Below are 21465 nucleotides of genomic sequence, written 5' to 3'. Positions count from 1 at the left end.
TGATTATCCGACCATCCATGGTCCATGGACCATAAGTGTTGTGTTGTGGTGGTGCCTGTGCTTCCTGCGGCCTGCCTCTGCCTCTGCGGCTGTGCCTGCACTGCAGTGGCCACTGGCAGTGGCACTTGACTTGAGCAAAGCAAATGAGCACTACTAGTGTGAAGGACAGGTGGTGGAAGCATGTTCTGACAAGTTCTTATAATGAAAATAATATAGACAGCTTTTTGAACCAGTGCAGTGCCAGTGCTACTAAGGTGAGAGGCAGAGAGAGAGAGAGAGAGAGGCTATCCAGTCCACCACTTTACTTGAGCAGATCACAGAAGAAAGGTGGAAGCATCTGACAGCAAGTGACAAGCACTTCTTAGATTGCACACTGGAATTCAGTTATGGACTTTTCCTTATAAAGTTTAGTTTACACACTTAAACTTGCACCTAACTTATTCACAATCACAACTTCTTTTATTGTGGTATTGTCATATATATTTTATATGAATTAAATTTACATTGTAGGAATAATTTGCACTGCATTTAGCACAGACATGTCACTTTATTTTTGATACTGTGGGCGATGATTTTGAATAGAAGAAGAATATATATATATATACTGTATATATAATTGCAGGCACTTTATTAGCATTTTTAGCACAGCAACTTTGTTAGTAGTTTTTGATGCATTTTTCACTTTAAGCGTTGTAGGTTTGATGAAGCTGGCCTGGCACATCATCATCAATTGAGCGAATCAAATCAAACCGCGATTAAGAAGACTGCGCATGCTCCTGTTCTGCCTTTTGATCAGCTGAAAAGATGGACGAACCAAAAACACCACCTTCCACCCCTGGCCCTTCAACTTCAAGTGATCTGCCTGGCTGTGAGAGTGAGGAAGCTCAGGAAGGAGACCACCCCTGGCTTTAAAAGGAGGATGCTTTAAAAGGGGAAGGGAGGGACATACTTTATCTGTTTTTTGTTTACAAAAAGTTACAGCCTAAGGAATTGTGATTGTCCTTTAGGTTGATCATTTGAATAAATAATTTAAAATAATAAAAAACAATATGATGTTCAAACTTTTCACTTCTTTCTTTAATAACTACATAACACAGTACTTGTACTTCTACTTTCAGTACTTGAGTAGAATTTTTTTTTCAAAACTACTGGTACTTTTTACTTTTAGTACTTAAGTAGCAAATTTTTTGAAAAAACTACTTGAAATACTTAAGTAAAAAAAATGTTGAATACTTTAGTACTTCTACTTAAGTAACTTTTTCTGCGAGCACTTCCACTTCTACTCAAGTCACTTTTTGATCGAGCACTTGTACTTTTACTCAAGTAGAAATTTCGAGTACTTTATACAAGTCTGATGATTACTAACCTATCTGCATTCTACCTATTACCATCTACTACTCTCCTGAACATTACTATCAAGTGCTTATCATTTCTGTCACTGATCACACCTGTCCCTTCAGCACATCACCTCCATACTGTCATATACATCCCATCACTCCAGGAACATCTTATTGAGTGTGTGTATATCTGTATGCTGAAGCAGACAGGCCCACAGTGATGAGTCTGGAGAGTTGGATCTGGTATTTCAACACATCTCTACATGACTACTGAGTGGAGATTCTGCAGCTGCAAATCCAGCTTACTATAAAAACGCAGGAGCGTTACACACTTAAAGCAACATAAAAAAAGGGACTAGGAGAAGAAAAGGATGGAGGTGGTTAGGGATCCATAGCAGAAAGTAAGCAGTGGGGAAAAAAATTGGGATTTCCAATAGTATGCACTGAAGGAATATCTATCCTCTATTTTGTTCCCTTGACTCCATCTTGTGATTAAAACTCTAGACTCAGCTTAATTAAAAAATAGCCTATCTAAGCAAATGCCCTTTAAAGTGATTCAACAACAACATTCTGCTTTTGTGGTCAAAACGACCCTGAGAACACGCTTGATATAGTGTCAATTATATTTTCTCATTTTTGGCTTGCATACAAGTACATGACTTGAAGTGCGTGATGAAGAGTCACTGAAACTATTTATAATTTTATGTATAATACTGAAAAAGGGACTTCCCCTTTTTTTCCTTCTATAAAAACTATTTCATTGTTTGAATAAAACCGAGCATTCTGTGACATCATACCTGCCGTCTCTGTGTGTCATCGAGCGCTCCCAGATATCTGAAGGAACTTTGATGCCTAGGGCCATGCAAGTCTGAATTATTGCCAACACGCACCAAGGAAGATTCTTGGGGCGTGTGTAGGGTGGCTACGTGGACTGTCTCCCATCCCCATGATTAAGCTCTAAGGGGCGGAGCAAAATACGTTGGGAGGGGGGGGGCGTGACCTGGCTGGAGTCTGGGCTGAGGCCGCCATTCATCTCACTTCATGCACATGGGTCTGCTTCATGCTGTGCCGCCTATGGATCTTTTCCTTTGACATATGTGGACTGTATGTGCCATTTAATATTTGAGTAGGTTGAGGAGCCACATCTCTCCTCTGTATGTACATAGCTTTTGAGATGCAGGAGAAAGGACATTTTTAATAACAAATTATAAAATTAAATTTTTAGATGCTAGTTTGCATTTTTGAAGGACGCACATTTTAATAAAAAAAATGTATTTAACCATGATTTGCTTTCACAACTAAAACATTTATTCACAGCCAAAATATCATACAAATAGAATGTCCATCAGAGATGAGTGTCTTTGATATCTTAATAAGGAAATATTAGGCAGTAAGATAAACCTCTAGCAGCCCTCCCACGCTGTGCATCCTGTAGAAAACAGACAGAGGAAGTCCGAAGTTGAGAATGGAAAACCAAGCAGAAGATCCATAGAACGTCTGTTCCAGACCATTTGTATATTGAGGATGATCTCCAAAAGCTGACATGATCCATAACTGTAAAAGACGACAGCAGTGTGAAACAATGCAGGCAGTAAGTGGAATTTCTGCATAAACATGGGGTATATATTTTATGTACTTTTCCAGCACTGTACGCCTACAAACAATAATGGTTGGGTTTGTAAGGTTCTGCATGGGTCAAAAACTTTTGCAGGGGAGGACTGACCCAAGGAACAACCACAATCAGATGGCACTTTTAGGGTTCACACTGCTGCACAGAGCGGCTCACAGCAAGGGTCCCTGTTCACCGTTTCAGGACCGAATATTTGGCTGAATTCGGACCTGAAACGGACCAGAAGATGCACAGGACTCCTGTGCAATTCGCTATAGAGCTGCTCCAGAGATATGTGAACCGGCTCCATAGAGAGTAAATAAACTAAATAAAGTACTAACTGTGCCATTGTGCCCAATTAATTGGTGGGCATAGTAAAGGTGAGTGATCCTAAAGGGTGTGGTTTATTGTGATAGCAATAAGATGATTTGTTATTACACAGGTGTATGAGAGGTTCTCGATCAGGACCAGGTTCTCACATCATTTAAAAAGTTATCCATAATTACCTAAATATATACCCCCCTTTTATCAATAATCCTTTCAATGTTGAATGCGCTGAGTGACATTTTTGCTTAATTATGGGATCTTTCACCTCACGCATAAACTTGGCATGTCTTATTATATATGGTAATGTTACACTAAGAAAATTTTCTTCCCCGTGCCCACCATAAAAAGCTCACCTAACTTAACACCTAAACTTTAATGGCATCCCAGTCTAAGTCCATAGGGTTCAATATTGAGTTGGCCCACCCTTTGCAGCTATAATAGCTTCAACTCTTCTGGGAAGGCTGTCCACAAGGTTTAGGAGTGCATCTATGGGAATATTCGACCATTCTTCCAGAAACGCATTTTTGAGGTCAGGCACTGATGTGGACAGGAAGGCCTCCATCCCAAACTTGCTCATCCATGTCTTTATGGACCTTGCTTTGGGCACTGGTGCGCAGTCATGTTGGAACAGGAAGGGGCTATCCCCAAACTGTTGGCCATCCCCAAACTGTTCCCACAAAGTTGGGAGCATGGAATTGTCCAAAATGTCTTGGTATGCTGACAACTTAAGAGTTCCCTTCACTGGAACTAATGGGCCAAACCCAATCCCTGAAAAACAACCCCACACCATAATCCCCCCTCCACCAAATGATTTTGACCAGTGCACAAAGCAAGGTCCATAAAGACATGGATGAGTGAGTTTAGGGTGGAGGAACTTGACTGGCTGCACAGAATCCTGACCTCAACCCGATAGAACACCTGTGGGATGAATTAGAGCCAGACCTTCTCTCTAACATCAGTGCCTGACCTCAGGAATACGCTTCTGGAAGAAAGGTCAAACATTCCCATAGACACACTCCTAAACCTTCATGGGGCTTCAATTTCCAGCTGAGGTAACAGACTGGGTGTTCTTCCCCCTTAAAAAACCTGAGACAATACAGCTCCTAGCCCAACATCTGATGCATCAGTCTGGACCACAAAGTCCCTTGAAAAATCACGTGAGTACAACACTGTAAATTGCCTGATCCCCTGCGCTACTATGTGCAAAAAATAGAAATGCAATGCTGGTTAGTGAATAATCATGGGGTCTGCTGCTAAGCACCTATATGTGTTCCCACATAGACTCAAATTGTAAATAATGAATAATAAAGCGCTACCCCTAGATTATATCTTATACAAACCAAATGAAAACAAAAAGCTGCAAATTAATAGCCAATAAATAATAACCTGTGACTAAAAAAACAAATATTAATGACTAATAAGAACCATGATTTTAAAAAATATCAAGTGAAACAGTATCATAACAGTAAGTGAATGTAAATACATCAAATAATACCACACCTATTGGTGGTAACACTCTATGCGATAACGTTCAAAAAAAGTTCACAGTATAGACAAACTCTTCTGTGGATCAAGTGCTTTTGTCACAAATCACCTTCCAAAACATGCGCTCACCTCAAATACAGACCACAGGTCGATGTGCGCCTTCCCCTTTAAGGGGTGTATAATCCAGCAGGCAGTTGCTAGGATCCTGATCCAGGTACACTTGTTTCAATGTGTGGTAATCCGTATATAAGGTGCTCATAAAGAATCAGAGAACTGACATAGTGCTGAATCACTTAACCTCCCTGGCGGTGATCCCGAGCGTGACTCGGGGTTAATTTTTTCTATCAGGAGCGGTAACCCCGAGTCACGCTCGGGGTAGTATTGCAGAGTGCCAGCGGAGCCCCTTAGCTCCCCGGGTAATGCACTTACCTTGTCCCGGCGATCCAGCGATGTCCTTCCCCCCCGATCGCCGGGTGACCGGCGTCTGACTTCCTGGTTCTGTTCCCTGCGAGCAGAGGCGGCGCACAGGAGCGGAACTGGGCGGGAGTTTCAAATAGTAAAAATAAATAAAAGAGGTGATATAATGTAATCTGAGAGGATTACACTGTATCACCACAGATTACCTCAGATCTGACAGTACAGTGCCCCTTCTGATATTATACTTGTGATTTGTGCCCAAAAAAAATACATATTATGGCATCAAAAAAGCACCAGTTTACTAAAGCGCTTTTGGACCAGCTGAGTGACAGCGGCAGCGACAGCGACCCGGAGGTGCTCGCAGAAGTGAGCGATAGCGAGTTGTGGGGTGATTTGTCATCTGACACTGACACGGATCTGGCAAGTGACAACGGCGATGACCCTGCACCTGACCTGAGCGATGTGCGCACTTGGTGCGCTATTGATTGCGATGCGGACCAGGTAGCGCCCCCAAGATTCCCGTTCACTGGATCACCTGGGATGAAGGTAGATGTCGAGCGTGACAACCCTCTGGCCTACCTGCAATTATTCCTCACTGAGGAGGTCATTGAATTAATTTTCGCCGAGACGAATCGCTACCAAGAGCAGCAATCCGCTACGCTGCATGCCAGGTTTTCCAGAAGCAGAAAGTGGGAACCGGTGACGAAAGAGGACATGTGGCAGTTTCTGGGACTCCTCTTTCTTCAGGGGTTGGTGGGGAAACCGTTCCAGAAATGGTACAGGACCACCAACAGGTTACTGGCCACTCCGTTTTTTGGCACCGTGATGTCTGAGTATCGCTTCTCCCTGATTATGAAGTATTTCCACTTCACAAACAATGAGGAGTTTGATAAAGCCTGCGCCCAAACTGAAAAAAATCTGGGAGGTATGGCAAATTATTGTGGCCAATTTCCAGCGGACCTACGTGCCAGAAAGGGACGTCAGCGTGGTTGAGAGTTTGTTGGCCTACAAGGGACGCCTAAGCTGGATACAATACATTGCATCCAAAAGAGCGTGGTTTGGCATCAAATCATATATGCTCTGCGAGTCATCCACGGGGTACATCTGGAATTCGGTCATTTACACCGGTAAAGGCACTAAATTCAACCCCAGGTACAGCGGCTATGGGATGGACACATCATCTGTCCTTACACTTCTGGAGCCATTGCTGAACCAGGGATATTGTGTGACACCCGGAACTATATGAGGTTTTGCTACAAAATAAAACCGACGCATATGGTACCGTTAGGCCTAACCGACGAGACATGCCATCTATGTTTGCCAAAAAAAAACTAAAAACCGGAGAAATGGTTGCCTGGCAGAAGGGTAAGATGATGTAAGGTAATGAGATGGCGAGACAAGAAGGACGTGTGTCTCATGAGCACTGTGCACAATACCTCCACTGCCATGGTCCACACAAAATGTGGGACTGATGTGCTGAAGCCGCAGGTCGTAATAGACTATAATAAAACCATGGGAGGTGTCGACAGAGCCGATCAGGCAATGACATTTTATCCGGCTATGTGCAAACAGCAAAAAAAATATTATAAAAAAATATTCAGACATTTTCTGTAACAATGTCTATGGAACGCTTACATCCTGCACAAAGCAAACAGTGACAAGCCTCTTGCTCATTCCGAGTTTGTCTGGAAGGTGGCTGAGCAGATTTTTGTAAAGCACCAGACACCATCAGGAGTTGTAAATAGACCTGGACGTCGCGCTGTTGACGTTGTCAACCCAGAGCGTCTGACCGGCCGTCACTTTGCAGACCATATCCCGCCAACCGCAAAAAAGGCAGCACCGACCAGGATGTGCGTAGTTTGCTGCTCAAAACGCGATAGCAATGGAAAGAAAGTCCGAAAGGAAACTAGGTTCCATTGTCCTGATTGTGACGTCGGACTTTGTGTAGTTCCTTGTTTCAAAATTTATCACACGCAGGATGTTTATTGAATTTTCTTTGTTTGACAAATTTCCTTATTTACTACATTATTGAATAAAATTACATTATTTATCAGATTATAATTCATGATTTTGTGTTTCAAACTTTATCACACCTGGGATGTCTACTAGAGACTTGTTTTGGTCAGGTTTAAGTCAGTAATTACTAAGAATTGTAGGCCTATAATACATAACGCCAAATTTCCATGCAAAAAATTGTACCGCTTTTGGTATAAAATTCCAGACATAATCATAAAAAAAAAAACCCAAACCTTTAATAAAAACTTAAAAATAGGGAAAAACTCACATTTTCGGGTGCACTTCCTCTAGTGCACCTAGGGGTTACACTTGAAACATTTGGGGTGTGTGGGCCCCTTAAAAACTCCACTTGGATATTTTTGTATTTTGGCTCTGAAGAGATAGGGAAACACTTGCTACTTATGCGCGATGATGTCTGTAGGATCCACCCAACGCATTTTGTCACGTGACTTAATTAAGGAGTACTCCTTAACCACTTGCTGACTGCCTAACGCCGATCTACGTCGGCAGTCAGCCCCTCACAGGCAAAGTGACGTAGGGCTACGTCACTAGCTTGTGAGGGTCTAGGGAGCGAGCGCGCGCCGCCGGAGGTGCGCTCCCGCTCCCGCGTGGTCACGGACCCCCCCGCGCGTGTGCCAGACGGACCCGATGTCCGCCGGTCACTCGGCGATCGACGGGGGAGAGGGGGAATGTCAGGCAGCTTGTGTAAACAAGCCACCTGTCATTCTCCTTGCTGTTAAGACACTGATCACTCGGATCTAGTATGTAGATCCGTTGATCAGTGTCCTTACAGCTCAAGCCACAGCCAATCACAGTAGAAAGCACGCCCCTAGGGATACACACAGCCCCTCCCTCCCAAATAAAGTTAACCCCTTCACTACCAGTGTATTTTTACAGTAACAGTGCATATGTATAGCACTGATTACTGTAGAAATGTCACTGGTAACCCCAAAAGTGTCACAAATGTCAGTCAAGGGTCCGATCTGTCCGCTGCAATGTCGCAGTACCGCAAAAAAAATCGCAGATCGCCGCCATTACGCGTTAAAAAAAAAACAACAAAAATGACAAAAATCTTTCCCTTTGTTAGTAAACGCGATAACTTTTGCGTAAACCAATCAAAATACGCTTTTTGCGATTTTTTTTACCAAACATAGGTAGCATAAAACAAATTGGCCGAAAATGTTAAAAAATTTTGATTTTTACATTTTTTTTGGGGGGAATTTCATATAAAAAAATGTGAAAAATATTGCTATTTTTGCAAAATTGACGCTCTTTTTTTGTTTATAGCGCGTGATCAAAAAATCGCACAGGTGATCAAATACCACCAAAAGAAAGCTCTGTTTGTGGGAAAAAAGGACGCCAAATTTGTTTAGGTACAGCGTCGCACGACCGCGCAATTGTCCGTTAAAGTCACGCAGTGCCGAATCGCAAAATACCCCCTGGTCAGGAAGGGGGTAAAATCTTCCGGGGCTTAAGTGGTTAAGGAAGTCACATGACGAGTGATGAAAAAGATTGCTTTTCATAATCAGTTCTCTGATTATTTATGAGCACCTTCTATATGGATTACCACACACTGGAACGAGTGTACCTTGATCAGCATTCTAGCAACTGCCCACTGGATTATGCACTCCTTAATTGCCTCAATACTGGGTACTTTCCCCAGATAGAAAAAAAGCATTTACCAGGTGAGCAGTCACCTAGTAGTGAGGGGTTAATGTACTTGCTGTACTTGCTTAATTAAGTTGGCTTGGAAAAGCCAACTTCCTAATATTGTATTTAAACTTATTATTATTCTTCTTCTTCTCTTTTATTTTTCTGGCCGGTAAATTTTTGGACACTATCTCCTCCTAGACCGTTCAAGCTACATACTCCAAACTCGGCACAGACCTTCATACTGTTCTGACTCGGTGTGCTATATCTTTTCAGAATGGTTTGAGTTACGGTTTTCCTAAAAATTAAAATTAAAAACCCAAAAAATGCCCATAGACTTTCATTGACAGGATGTTCAGATGACCCAAGCTCCAAATCCCATTAGACTCAATCAAGCTTTGATGCTAATCAATGTAAACTCATTCAAACTCATCTAATCTATCTATCTATCTATCTATCGATCTTCAAACCTTTTCGATCGATCGATTGATCTTCAAACCTTTTCGATCGATCGATCGATCGATCTTCAAACCTTTTCGATCGCAAGCCTTTTCGATCGATCGATCTTCAAACCTTTTCGATCGATCGATCTTCAAACCTTTTCGATCGATTGATCTTCAAACCTTTTCGATCGATCGATCTTCACACCTTTTCAAACGATCGATCGATCTTCAAACCTTTTCGATCGATCGATCTTCAAACCTTTTCGATCGATCGATCGATCTTCAAACCTTTTCTATCGATCGATCGATCTTCAAACCTTTTCTATCGATAGATCGATCAATCTTCAAACCTTTTCGATCGATCGATCTTCAAACCTTTTTGATTGATCGATCTTCAAACCTTATCGATCGATCGATCTTCAAACCTTTTCGATCAATCGATTGATCTTCAAACCTTTTTGATCGATCGTTCTTCAAACCTTTTCGATCGATCGATCGATCTTCAAACATTTTCGATCGATCGATCTTCAAACATTTTCGATCGATCGATCTTCAAACATTTTTGATCGATCGATCGATCTTCAAAAAATTTTGATCGATCGATCGATCGATCTTCAAACATTTTGATCGATCGATTGATCTTCAAACCTTTTCGATCGATCGGTCTTCAAACCTTTTCGATCGATCGATCGATCTTCAAACATTTTCGATCGATCGATCTTCAAACATTTTTGATCGATCGATCGATCTTCAAACATTTTTGATCGATCTTCAAACATTTTTGATCGATCGATTGATCTTCAAACCTTTTCGATCGATCGATCGATCTTCAAACCTTTTCGATCGATCGATCTTCAAACCTTTTCTATCGATCGATCGATCTTCAAACCTTTTCTATCAATCGATCGATCTTCAAACCTTTTCTATCGATCGATCGATCTTCAAACCTTTTCTATCAATCGATCGATCTTCAAACCTTTTCTATCAATCGATCGATGTTCAAACCTTTTCAATCGATCGATCGATCTTCAAACCTTTTCTATCTATCGATCGATCTTCAAACCTTTTCTATCTATCAATCGATCTTCAAACCTTTTCTTTCTATCGATCGATCTTCAAACCTTTTCTATCGATCGATCGATCTAAACTTTTCAAACTTTCTGGTCAGGCTTTTTCAAGCCAACTTAAAGTTTGTCTCAAACTTTTTTTTCTAGTTCTTCTTCTTCTTATTATTTTTCTGGCCGCTAAATTTTTGGACACTATCTCCTCCTAGACCGTTCAAGCTACATACTCCAAACTCGGCACAGACCTTCATACTGTTCTGACTCGGTGTGCTATATCTTTTCAGACTGGTTTGAGTTACGGTTTTCCTAAAAATTAAAATTAAAAACCCAAAAAATGCCCATAGACTTTCATTGACAGGATGTTCAGATGACCCAACCTCCAAATCCCATTAGACTCAATCAAGCTTTGATGCTAATCAATGTAAACTCATTCAAACTCATCTAATCTATCTATCTATCTATCGATCGATCTTCAAACCTTTTCGATCGATCTTCAAACCTTTTCTATCGATCGATCGATCATCAAACCTTTCCTATCGATCGATCGATCTTCAAATCTTTTTGATCGATCGATCGATCTTCAAACCTTTTCGATCGATCGATCTTCAAACCTTTTCGATCGATCGTTCTTCAACCTTTTAGATCGATCGATCTTCAAACCTTTTTGATCGATCGATCTTCAAACCTTTTTGATCGATCGATCTTCAAACCTTTTCGATCGATCGATCAATCTTCAAACCTTTTTGATCGATCGATCTTCAAACCTTATCGATCGATCGATCTTCAAACCTGATCGATCGATCTTCAAACCTTTTCTATCGATCGATCTTCAAACCTTTTCTATCGATCGATCGATCTTCAAACCTTTTCTATCTATCGATCGATCTTCAAACCTTTTCTATCGATCGATCGATCTTCAAACCTTTTCTATCGATCGATCGATCTTCAAACCTTTTCGATCGATCGATCTTCAAACCTTTTCGATCGATCGATCTTCAAACCTGATCGATCGATCTTCAAAGCTTTTCGATCGATCGATCTTCAAACCTTTTCGATCGATCGATCTTCAAAGCTTTTCGATCGATCTTCAAACCTTTTCTATCGAAAGATCGATCTTCAAACCTTTTCTATCGATCAATCTTCAAACCTTTTCTATCTATCTATCGATCGATCTAAACCTTTCAAACTTTCTGGTCAGACTTTTTCAAGCCAACTTAAAGTTTGTCTCAAACTTTTTTTTCTAGTTATTCTTCTTCTCTTTTATTTTTATGGCCGCAAAATTTTTGGACACTATCTCCTCCTAGACCGTTCAAGCTACATACTCCAAACTCGGCACAGACCTTCATACTGTTCTGACTCGGTGTGCTATATCTTTTCAGAATGGTTTGAGTTACGGTTTTCCTAAAAATTAAAATTAAAAACCCAAAAAATGCCCATAGACTTTCATTGACAGGATGTTCAGATGACCCAAGCTCCAAATCCCATTAGACTCAATCAAGCTTTGATGCTAATCAATGTAAACTCATTCAAACTCATCTAATCTATCTATCAATCTATCGATCGATCTTCAAACCTTTTTGATCGATCTTCAAACCTTTTCTATCGATCGATCGATCATCAAACCTTTCCTATCGATCGATCGATCTTCAAGTCTTTTCGATCGATCGATCTTCAAACCTTTTCGATCGATCGATCTTCAAACCTTTTCGATCGATCGATCTTCAACCTTTTAGATCGATCGATCGATCTTCAAACCTTTTTGATCGATCGATCGATCTTCAAACATTTTCGATCGATCAATCTTCAAACATTTTCGATCGATCGATCTTCAAACCTTTTTGATCGATCGATCGATCTTCAAACATTTTCGATCGAACGATCTTCAAACCTTTTCGATCGATCTTCAAACCTTTTCGATCGATCAATCTTCAAACCTTTTCGATCGATCGATCTTCAACCTTTTAGATCGATCGATCGATCTTCAAACCTTTTCGACCTATCGATCGATCTTCAAACATTTTCGATCGATCAATCTTCAAACATTTTCGATCGATCGATCTTCAAACCTTTTTGATCGATCGATCGATCTTCAAACCTTTTCGATCGAACGATCTTCAAACATTTTCGATCGATCGATCTTCAAACCTTTTCTATCGATCGATCGATCTTCAAACCTTTTCTATCGATCGATCTTCAAACCTTTTCTATCGATCGATCTTCAAACATTTTCTATCTATCGATCGATCTTCAAACCTTTTCTATCGATCGATCGATCTTCAAACCTTTTCTATCGATCGATCGATCTTCAAACCTTTTCGATCGATCGATCTTCAAACCTTTTCAATCGATCGATCTTCAAACCTTTTCGATCGATCGATCTTCAAACCTGATCGATCGATCTTCAAACCTTTTCGATTGATCGATCTTCAAACCTGATCGATCGATCTTCAAACCTTTTCTATCGATCGATCTTCAAACCTTTTCTATCGATCGATCTTCAAACCTTTTCTATCTATCGATCGATCTTCAAACCTTTTCTATCGATCGATCGATCTTCAAACCTTTTCTATCGATCGATCGATCTTCAAACCTTTTCGATCGATCGATCTTCAAACCTTTTCGATCGATCGATCTTCAAACCTGATCGATCGATCTTCAAACCTTTTCGATCGATCGATCTTCAAAGCTTTTCGATCGATCGATCTTCAAACCTTTTCGATCGATCGATCTTCAAAGCTTTTCGATCGATCTTCAAACCTTTTCTATCGAAAGATCGATCTTCAAACCTTTTCTATCGATCAATCTTCAAACCTTCTCTATCTATCGATCGATCGATCTAAACCTTTCAAACTTTCTGGTCAGACTTTTTCAAGCCAACTTAAAGTTTGTCTCAAACTTTTTTTTCTAGTTCTTCTTCTCTTTTATTTTTATGGCCGCAAAATTTTTGGACACTATCTCCTCCTAGACCGTTCAAGCTACATACTCCAAACTCGGCACAGACCTTCATACTGTTCTGACTCGGTGTGCTATATCTTTTCAGACTGGTTTGAGTTACGGTTTTCCTAAAAATTAAAATTAAAAACCCAAAAAATGCCCATAGACTTTCATTGACAGGATGTTCAGATGACCCAAGCTCCAAATCCCATTAGACTCAATCAAGCTTTGATGCTAATCAATGTAAACTCATTCAAACTCATCTAATCTATCTATCAATCTATCGATCGATCTTCAAACCTTTTTGATCGATCTTCAAACCTTTTCTATCGATCGATCGATCATCAAACCTTTCCTATCGATCGATCGATCTTCAAGTCTTTTCGATCGATCGATCTTCAAACCTTTTCGATCGATCGATCTTCAAACCTTTTCGATCGATCGATCTTCAACCTTTTAGATCGATCGATCGATCTTCAAACCTTTTTGATCGATCGATCTTCAAACATTTTCGATCGATCAATCTTCAAACATTTTCGATCGATCGATCTTCAAACCTTTTTGATCGATCGATCGATCTTCAAACATTTTCGATCGAACGATCTTCAAACCTTTTCGATCGATCTTCAAACCTTTTCGATCGATCAATCTTCAAACCTTTTCGATCGATCGATCTTCAACCTTTTAGATCGATCGATCGATCTTCAAACCTTTTCGACCAATCGATCGATCTTCAAACATTTTCGATCGATCAATCTTCAAACATTTTCGATCGATCGATCTTCAAACCTTTTTGATCGATCGATCGATCTTCAAACCTTTTCGATCGAACGATCTTCAAACCTTTTCGATCGATCTTCAAACCTTTTCGATCGATCGATCTTCAAACCTTTTCGATCAATCGATCTTCAAACCTTTTCGATCGATCGATCGATCTTCAAACCTTTTCTATTTATCGATCGATCTTCAAACCTTTTCTATCGATCGTTCTTCAAACCTTTTCTATCTATCGATCGATCTAAACTTTTCAAACTTTCTGGTCAGGCTTTCTCAAGCCAACTTAAAGTTTGTCTCGACGAACTTTTTTTTTCTAGTTATTCTTCTTCTTCTTATTTTTATGGCCAGAAAATTTTTGGACACTATCTCCTCCTAGACCGTTCAAGCTACATACTCCAAACTCGGCACAGACCTTCATACTGTTCTGACTCGGTGTGCTATATCTTTTCAGAATGGTTTGAGTTACGGTTTTCCTAAAAATTAAAATTAAAAACCCAAAAAATGCCCATAGACTTTCATTGACAGGATGTTCAGATGACCCAACCTCCAAATCCCATTAGACTCAATCAAGCTTTGATGCTAATCAATGTAAACTCATTCAAACTCATCTAATCTATCTATCTATCTATCGATCAATCTTCAAACCTTTTCGATCGATCGATCTTCAAACCTTTTCGATCGATCGATCTTCAAACCTGATCGATCGATCTTCAAACCTTTTCGATCGATCGATCTTCAAAGCTTTTCAATCGATCGATCGATCTTCAAACCTTTTCGATCGATTGATCTTCAAAGCTTTTCGATCGATCTTCAAACCTTTTCTATCGAACGATCGATCTTCAAACCTTTTCGATCGATCGATCTTCAAACCTTTTCTTTCTATCGATCGATCTTCAAACCTTTTCTATCTATCGATCGATCTTCAAACCTTTTCTATCGATCAATCTTCAAACCTTTTCTATCTATCGATCGATCTTCAAACCTTTTCTATCGATCGATCGATCTAAACCTTTCAAACTTTCTGGTCAGACTTTTTCAAGCCAACTTAAAGTTTGTCTCAAACTTTTTTTTCTAGTTGTTTATTTAATCTTCATAAAATGCACAGAAAAGATTCCATGTGAGTAAGAGCCGGTTCACACTATTATGACTTGTCAGGCGACTTGGTCAGCCTGGCAAGTCGCGCACCGCCGGGTCCATTGAGTAGTACAGGACCGGTTCTAATAGGAGTGACACAAGTCGCTCCGACTTAGAAAAAGGGCCCTGTACTACTTCGGGGCGACCTGGAGGCGACTTGCATAGACATTCATTATATGAAGTCCGTGCAAGTCGTGCCGAAGTCGCAGTGCACGCGACTTCACAGGTCGCCCCCGAAGTCGGAGCGACCTAATGTGAACGGGGGCTAACTCACACCTTCCAGAAGGACAAAACAAGTGTAGAAAACTGCCATTATCTGATAATGCAGACTTACTTTCTGCTCCTTTAGACTGTCTCTGCATCCTTCCAGTGTTGGTTTCAGGTTTCATGCGTCATACCGCTGAGGCTGGCAGAAAGGCATTGTGGGAACTGTAGTCTTTTACAGGGTGATGGTCATGTGGCTGGATTACTCAAGAAACCACCTTTCCCAGAAAGCAAGGAGACAGTTGAGCATCTTGGGAGGAGCTATAAAACTATCTGCCCAACAGACTTGAACGCTCTTGCCTCCTGGAGATTACGGAGGGCACTCAGGGTAGATTTAATAACAAAAAGTGAATATGAATTTCTGAAGGTGGTCACCTATAATATTCCAACCTTTTCTTTAATTCCCAAGATTCATAAAAATACTGATAAAACCTCTGGGTAGACCTATTGTCTCTGCAGTCAACGGGCCATTGGAAAAAGTGGGTCAATACTTAAAGCAACACTTGATCACTTCATATAGTGAAAATTCATAGGAAAGTATATGTGATACGAATCATTGCGATAATCCATTGTTTATCATGGGAAACAGCCACCTATTCAGTGTCACTCATTAACCCATTGGGGGTTCTCACTCAAACTTATGGTGTATTGTGCACTCAGATTATCACTGAACTTCTGGCTAAGCTCACAATACTGCTGATTTATTAATGACTACAGGCTCCAACACATTGGTTACCCAATCGGGATTGTTTTTTAAATTAGGTTTTGAGTTTTATGTCTCGTTTTGTCCTTCTGGAAAGTGTGAGTTACTCACATGGAATGTTTTCTCTATATTTTATGAAGATTAATTAAACATTTTTTGTACATTATGGTGCATGGTTTACTTTATGCCTACTTCATAAGTCTGTACTAGACAGCTGTGTATCCCCTTCTTTTTTTTTTTGGGTACTTTTACCACCTTCCTGCCCAGGCCAATTTTCAGAATTCAATGTCGTTGTGCTTTGAATGACAATTACTCAGTCATGCAACACTATGCCCATATGAAGTTTTTATCATTTTTTCATAAAAATAGAGCTTCCTTTTGGTGGTATTTAATCACTACTGGGTTTTTATTTTTTGCGCTACAAATGAAGAAAGACGGAAAAGTTTGAAAATAAATACGTTTTTCTTAATTTCTGTTATACATTTTGCAAATAAGTAACTGTTCTTCACAAATTTTAATCAAAAATTTTACTGCTACATTTCTTTGGTAAATATAACCTAAATCAGTGTATATTATTTGGTCTGTGTGAAAGTTATAGAGTCTGAAAGCTATGGTGCCAATCATTGAAAACTGATCACACCTGATGTACTGACAGCCTAAGGCCTCTTTCACACGGGCTTTCCGATCTGGTCCGCCTGTCTGTTTTTCAGGCGGACCTGATCGGATGCTCCATGCAGCCCTTTGGAGCGGCGGATGTCAGCGGAGACATCTCTGCTGACACCCGCTGCTATCCGATCCAATCCGTGAAATCTGGACAGATGGAAACCCTATTTTCCATCCGTCTGGAGGGTTGGATCGAATGAAAAAGGACAGGCAGTCCATTTTCATCCAATCTCCCATGGAGGAGAGCGAGGCTCTGACAAGCAAAGTAAGCAGAGATGGAGCTGTCATCCGCCTGCTTAGCGGAGATTGGCAGATCAATCCCCACTGAGCAAAAACGGAGTCCACCGAGTGCACTGCCCATGTGAAAGGGGTCTATCTCCTTTCTTGAGGCCCTAACAAGCCAGGACAGTACAAATATCTCCCAAATTACCCCTTTTTTTGGAAAATAGACACTCCACTGTATTTCGTATTTACTAAGAGGCATGGCAAGTTTTTTGAAGTTGTAAATTAACATTATTATTATTTTGTTTTCCACCAAAATGTAATATTAACAAGTTATTTCTCACACACGGCATAGGCATACTTGCAACTATACCCCAAAATACATTCTGCTGCAATACTACACATGCGTTAGACTTTTTTTTACAGCCTAGCCACATAGAGAAGCGTAACATCTAAGGAGTACATCACGCAATATCCACTTTAAGACCAGGCCTGCTTCTGACACTTTTTGTTTACAAGTAAAAATCTGTATTTTTGCTAGAAAATTACTTAGAACCCCCACACATTATTTTTTTTTTCTTTTAGCAGAGGCCCTAGAGAATAAAATGGTGGGTTTTGCAAATTTTTATATCACACGGTATTTGCGCAGCAGTTCTTTGAATGCAATTTTTACACACTAACGCATAAATACATTTTAATGAATTTCAAAGCACACAAAGACAATATAATATCCAAATTTTTGGTAAAATATAAAATATGGTGTTGTGCTGGGAAAATAGATCCCAAACATGCCACGCTTTAAAATTGTGCACGCTTGTGAACCCTTCGGTATTTTAAAATCTCCATAGGCAACGCTTTGTAAGCTTTTTTCGCTGTTCCTTTGGACTATCACAGTTATATACCATTTTTCATTTATATATGCACTTTCTAAATATTCACTAATGTTTTGTATTTTTATTATGCATATTTTGATTCATATGGTTCACATATATTGAATCACTTTCAAAATAGCTCAGCACTTTTAATATATTTATTTTTTGCACAATGGCTTGTCAATTGTAGTGCAAGCAGCTTCAATCCCTTAGACCACTGGTCTCCAAACTGTGGCCCAGTAGCCAGATGAGGTCTTTTGGTTTTCTTTTATGCAGCCCTTGAGGCACTGTTCAATCCATTGACACCAACAATGACAGATGACATTCCTAACCATGCACTCATCTCAAATACAGACCTTTAACAGGTCATTGTGTACTTTTCCCTTTAACCACTAAAGCCCCGGAAGATTTTACCCCCATTCCGACCAGGGGGTATTTTGCGATTCGGCATTGCGTGACTTTAACGGACAATTGCGCGGTCGTGCGACGCTGTACCTAAACGAATTTGGCGTCCTTTTTTTCCCACAAACAGAGCTTTCTTTTAGTGGTATTTGATCACCTGTGCGATTTTTTGATCACGCGCTATAAACAAAAAAATAGCGTCAATTTTGCAAAAATAGCAATATTTTTCAAATTTTTTTATATGAAATTCCCCCCCAAAAAAATGTAAAAATCAAAATTTTTTAAAATTTTTGGCCAATTTGTTTTATGCTACCTATGTTTGGTAAAAAAAATCGCAAAAAGCGTATTTTGATTGGTTTGCGCAAAAGTTATCGCGTTTACTAACAAAGGGAAAGATTTTTGTCATTTTTGTTGTTTTTTTTTTTAACGCGTAATGGCGGCGATCTGCGATTTTTTTTGCGGTACTGCGACATTGCGGCGGACAGATCGGACCCTTGACTGACATTTTTGACACTTTTGGGGTTACCAGTGACATTTCTACAGTAATCAGTGCTATATATATGCACTGTTACTGTAAAAATACACTGGTAGTGAAGGGGTTAACTTTATTTGGGAGGGAGGGGCTGTGTGTGTCCCTAGGGGCGTGCTTTCTACTGTGATTGGCTGTGGCTTGAGCTGTAAGGACACTGATCAACGGATCTACATAGTAGATCCATGTGATCAGTGTCTTTGCAGCGAGGAGAATGACAGGTGGCTTGTTTACACAAGCTGCCTGACATTCTCCCTCTCCCCCGCCGATCGCCGAGTGGCCGGCGGACATCGGGTCCGCTGGTCACACGCGCGGGAGGGCCCGTGACCATGCGGAAGCGGGAGCGCGACTCCGGGGGCGCGCGCTCGCTCCCTAGACCCTCACAAGCAAGCAATGTAGCCCTACGTTCGTTTGCCTGTGAGGGGCTGACCGCCGACGTAGATAGTCGTGCGGCGGTCGGTAAGTGGTTAAAAGCTTCCCACCCAGCCAATGTACATACACGGCTGGGTTGGCGCTTCCCCGTTCTGTATGGACATACCGTACGTCGCTCAACCACGCAGCGGCACGATCCTGTGATAAATGTGATCTTCATTTTTCACAGAGAGCTGTCACAGATCACACAGACTGCAGCTATCCCCACACAGTACACCAAGCACCACTGTCACTGTCCCATGAACATCTGTCCAAGTGTCCCATGAACATCTGTACCAGTACACAAAACATCTGTCACAGTGTACCAGTATCCAATGAACATCTGTACCAGTGCACAAAACATCTGTCACAGTGTACCAGTATCCAATGAACATCTGTACCAGTGCACAAAACATCTGTCACAGTGTACCAGTATCTAATGAACAGCTGTACCAGTACACAAAACATCTGTCACAGTGTACCAGTATCCAATGAACATCTGTACCAGTGCACAAAACATCTGCAATAGTGCAATAGTGTTCCATTGCAACATCAACATCTGTCAGTGTCCACCACTGGACAATCAACATCTATCATAGTGTACAAGTGCACAAAAACATCTGTCTGTGTCCCCTCCCTTCAAAAACTGGGTCACAAGGCATTATTCCAACCTGATAACGACCCCAAACACAACTCCAAGATGACCACCGCCTTGCTAAAGAAGCTGAGGGTAAAGGTGATGGACCTTCCAAGCATTTCTCCACACCTAAACCCTATTGAGCATCTGTGGGGCATCCTCAAGTGGAAGGTGGAGGAGCGCAAGGTCTCTAACATCCATCAGCTCCGTAAGGACTCCAGTGGCAACCTGTGAAGCTCTGGTGAACTCCATGCCCAAGAAGGTTAAGGCAGTGCTGGAAAATAATGGTGGCAACACAAAATATTGACACTTTTGGCCCAATTTGGACATTTTGACTTAGGGGTGTACTCACTTTTGTTGCCAGCGTTTTAGACATTAATGGCTGTGTGTTGAGTTATTTTGAGGGGACAGCAAATTTACACTGTTATACAAGCTGTACACTCACTACTTTACATTGTAGCAAAGTCTCATTTCTTCAGTGTTGTCACAGAAAAGATAGAATAAAATATTTACAAAAATGTGAGAGGTGTACTCACTTATGTGAGATAATGTACAGCTGCAAGAAAAAGTATGTGAACCCTTTGGAAGGATATGGATTTCTGCACAAATTGGTCATAAAATGTGATCTGATCATCATCTAAGTCACAACAATAGACAATCACAGTCTGCTTAAACTAATAACACACAAAGAATGAAATGTTGCCATGTTTTTATTGAACACACCATGTAAACATTCACAGTGCAGGTGGAAAAAGTATGTGAACCATTGGTTTTAATAACTGGTTGAACCTCCTTTGGCAGCAATAACTTCAACCAAACGTTTCCTGTAGTTGCAGATCAGACGTGCACAACGGTCAGGAGTAATTCTTGACCATTCCTCTTTACAGAACTGTTTCAGTTCAGCAATATTCTTAGGATGTCTGGTGTGAATCGCTTTCTTGAGGTCATGCCACAGCATCTTAATCGGGTTGAAGTCAGGACTCTGACTGGGCCACTTCAGAAGGCGTATTTTCTTCTGTTTAAGCCATTCTGTTGATTTTCTTCTATGCTTTGGGTCATTGTCCTGTTGCAATGCCCATCTTCTGTTGAGCTTCAGCTGGTAGACAGATGGCCTTAAGTTCTCCTGCAAAATGTCTTGATAAACTTGGGAATTCATTTTTCCTTTGATGATAGCAATCCGTCCATGCCCTGACGCAGCAAAGCAGCCCCAAACCATGATGTCCCCACCACCATACTTCACAGTTGGGATGAGGTTTTGATGTTGGTGTGCTGTGCCTCTTTTTCACCACACATAGTGTTGTGTGTTTCTTCCAAACAGCTCAACTTTGGATTCATCTGTCCACAGAATATTTTGCCAGTACTGCTGTGGAACATCCAGGTGCTCTTGTGCAAACTGTAAACGTACAGCAATGTTTTGTTTGGACAGCAGTGGCTTCCTCTGTGGTATCCTCCCATGAAATCCATTCTTGTTTAGTATTTTATGTATTGTAGATTCGCTAACAGGGATGTTAGCATTTGCCAGTGACTTTTGTAAGTCTTTAGCTGACACTCTAGGATTCTTCTTCACCT

The 21465-nt window shown here is 40.8% G+C and overlaps 1 protein-coding gene across 1 annotated transcript in view; it reads right to left on the bottom strand.

The window, feature by feature from the left end:
• Positions 1 to 2660: 2660 nt before the first annotated feature.
• LOC309566297 (proton channel OTOP3-like) overlaps positions 2661 to 21465 on the bottom strand; it is a 97048-nt gene continuing 78243 nt past the window's right edge. The window contains exon 7 of the mRNA XM_082271401.1: positions 2661 to 2891. Coding sequence (XP_082127527.1) covers positions 2721 to 2891 — 171 coding nt within the window. The 3' untranslated portion in view covers positions 2661 to 2720. The remainder of the gene's footprint in view (positions 2892 to 21465) is intronic.

The sequence above is a fragment of the Pelophylax lessonae genome (assembly GCF_965119305.1).
Source record: "Pelophylax lessonae genome assembly, chromosome: 11".
In the NCBI taxonomy this organism is placed as follows: Eukaryota; Metazoa; Chordata; class Amphibia; order Anura; family Ranidae; genus Pelophylax; species Pelophylax lessonae.
Note: the sequence above shows the minus strand (reverse complement) of the source record. Positions and strands in the feature narration are given on the sequence as shown.